Raw genomic sequence first — 3,052 nt, 5'->3', positions numbered from 1 at the left:
TTCGGGCGAGTTATTTCTCCGCTTCGACGAACCGCATATGGCCGTACTCGTATGATGAATGCGATGCCGACGTGTTTAACCCGAGTTTCCAACGGATCAGTGCGTGTGACGACAATCCAGGCTACGGTTTGAACCCCAACCAAGGTCGTGGAGCTCCTGAGATCGATGTTCTGGATGGCGGAGGGTTGGCTATTTCATCTTCTCCGCAAATTGCACCAGGAATGCCAGACGACTACGACTTTTCCCTGTGGATACGTCAACTGGAGACTTCAGCTACTGTTTGTACTCCTACACTGCTTAACACCAGGAGCAAATTATATCGACGTACCAACAGCTTATTACGGGAAGGAACGTGGTCACAAATCCTGGTATCAAGGGTTACGCTACGCTGCCAACAACTATTGCAAGCAGAACGCAGAGGAGAAACAAGACTACGCCACATTTGCAGCGTCAGTGAAAGCTGGTATTACCGAGAACACTTGTGCTGTGGATACATGTCCAGCTTCAGGCGATGTGAATGCTGAATTGAGTCTGATTGTCGGCAAAGGGAAAGATCACTGGGGAATTAACTCGAACGGCACGTGTTATCCGCTGATCAACTCGTACATGGGCTCGTACTTGTGTGATCCTGACAATATGTTCTCCAAGTGTGCCAGTCCTCGCAATGAGTCCACTACACCCAAGTCCAATGCGATTAGTGCATTTAACTATCAGATTGATGCAATCTCGTCGAAATTGGCCTATATTTCGGCGCGTACACGGGTTTCTACGACTACCAAGTGGAGTGGGTTACAGGCAAGAATGGATATGTACGCTGGATGCTTCACGGCGAGCCTCTGTTCGAAGTCACGACGGATTCGATCGTCAACGTCCTGCAGAATGCGAAAAAGAACAACCCGAAGAAATAGGAGCCTTTGTATGTGATTTTCAACGTGTCGCTGTCCAGTTCTTGGTGTGCGACGCCGCCCAACCCAGGCAAGGAATGTCGTGGTGATGGAAAAGATCCTGTGACGAACGTTATCTGCGACTCGTTCCCGATGTACATGAAGATCGACCACATCCGTCTGTATCAGGACTTGGCGACGCTGATAATTTCATGCAAGTTGGTTGTGATCCAGCGAGTCATCCGACTCAAGAATGGATTGAAGCCCACATCGACGAGTACGAAGATAATGATAATAAGTGGGAGGAAGTGGCTGGCAAGGCGTTCTGCGAGACCAGCGACGACTGCACGATTGGTGGCACTTTGAGTCGAACGGCTCTAAAGACTGGGAAATTGTTCAAGTAGCGTTGCGAATGTATGTATCATTCGTGGGGTGGACCACGATGCACCACCGCCATCTCTGGCTCCAGTTCTACGGAAACTAGTTTGAAGAGCAGGACGTATAGCCCACCGATGGAAGCGTCGATTTGCTCTCGCTGTTGTGGCCTGTTTGCTGTCTTTAACGTCCGTATCGTAATGGACTCCGATCAAGGCACGAACTCTGGTTTACGGGGTTCTGAGAAACATGATGGCTGCCACCAGTAACAGCATCTACGTCACAAGGAGCAACATTTTTCTTGTCACCGAATGATCGTATTCAGCTCGCACAAATTATTAAGGACATAATTGCTATGAGTACGGAAGCTAACTCAACCAGTCCCATGACGACCGAGCACATTTTCGGACTTCTATAGAGTATCGCGACCAACCCGGCTTTGCTGTCCAACGTTGCGGGTATGATTTCGGCTGCGAGAAGTGGTAACAAGGGTTGCATTGGCAGGTCACGTGGTGGTTCTGTTGCGTGCATCACTTCCTGCAGCTATTCCTTCTCAGTTGCTGTCCCAGTCGCTGCTCCTGCCCCCGTTTCAGCTCTGATGATGCCTGCTGTAGCTACTACGAATGCTGCCGCTATGGGTGACATCATTGCGGATACAACGTCGACATTGACGTAGTCGTTGATTTACGGTAAGCAGCTTGTCGAGAATCCTCTAAGTGCATCTGAGTTCATGAAATAAATGAAGTCTCAGTCGCTGCTTCAATTTTCAAAAATCAACGTTTGCATTAGCAATTCTTCTTGTAGTTTTCGAGAACTCCTGGCTATAAAACACATGACGACGAGAAATAATGGATAAAAACAAGTTTAACCATTTAGCAATTAAACCAAAGTACATAATGAGCAATTGTAGCAAACGATGCCTAAAAACTATTTCTGATGTCATTGTAAAACCCAGAGCATAATACTACACAAATTGGCGAACGACATGCTGTGGTAGAGATCTAACTACTACCTCCAGGATCAAAGTTAGGATTACCTTTTTTGAGGATGTGGTCTTGAAGCGCACAGCCACAGAACTACTGGCTTACATTTCCTCAGGTACGCTTTTCTACGTCAAAACGGACCCGACAAAGGAGCATACGCTGTCGGGTATAACTACTGCAAGGTAATTGGTCCTCTTAGCAAAAATAGGTACTACCCATAATCGAAATAGGTAGCCATACGCGTATATTAAAGATCACTTTGCTAGCCAATCAGACTGCTAGAATCATCGGAATGCTATTTGATTGGGTCAAACCGAGGACACCGGCGAAAACGTGGACTTCAACATTGAAGCTCGCAATGTTTTGGCGCGAAACAAGCCGCTTTGGAAGGTCAACGGATCCAACTCGCGTGCGGGGGGCGTCGAGCGCGCCGCAAGCCCCAACGAGTCTCAATCCGCAAATTCCTTTCTTGTGATCACTCGGGTTCATACCGACTGCCCCCACCATCTCTTGCTAAACCACCCGGCCGCCTGACACTGACCGATGTCACTACCATTGCACGCTGCCTGACACCACCGAAATCTCTGGTGGAAATGCTGCTCGATTCCCATGCTGTCGTCACGCTGGTCCACACATAAGATGCTAACGCCGACAAGTCGCTGTCGCCACGCCGGTCCGCACGCTGTACGATGCTAACGCTACATGGGCGCCGAACGTCAGTCATACATGCTGCCCGTTTGGAGCGATACCGTTGCTACACTGGTCGCTGCATTCCGTAACCGATGTGAACGCGAAACGGCTACGGCAGAA

General features: G+C 48.9%; 1 protein-coding gene across 1 annotated transcript; it reads left to right on the top strand.

Annotated features, from left to right (window-relative positions):
* Positions 1-221: 221 nt before the first annotated feature.
* On the top strand, positions 222-1,288 carry PITG_18933 (uncharacterized protein; the record flags this gene model as incomplete). The annotated part of the gene is made up of 5 exons (XM_002996993.1): positions 222-255; positions 308-728; positions 947-990; positions 1,074-1,206; positions 1,252-1,288. 5 exons carry the CDS (start codon positions 222-224, stop codon positions 1,286-1,288), a joined length of 669 nt encoding a protein of 222 aa, XP_002997039.1.
* Positions 1,289-3,052: the final 1,764 nt, after the last annotated feature.

This window comes from Phytophthora infestans, genomic scaffold, assembly GCF_000142945.1.
Source record: "Phytophthora infestans T30-4 supercont1.92 genomic scaffold, whole genome shotgun sequence".
In the NCBI taxonomy this organism is placed as follows: Eukaryota; Oomycota; class Peronosporomycetes; order Peronosporales; family Peronosporaceae; genus Phytophthora; species Phytophthora infestans.
Note: the sequence above shows the minus strand (reverse complement) of the source record. Positions and strands in the feature narration are given on the sequence as shown.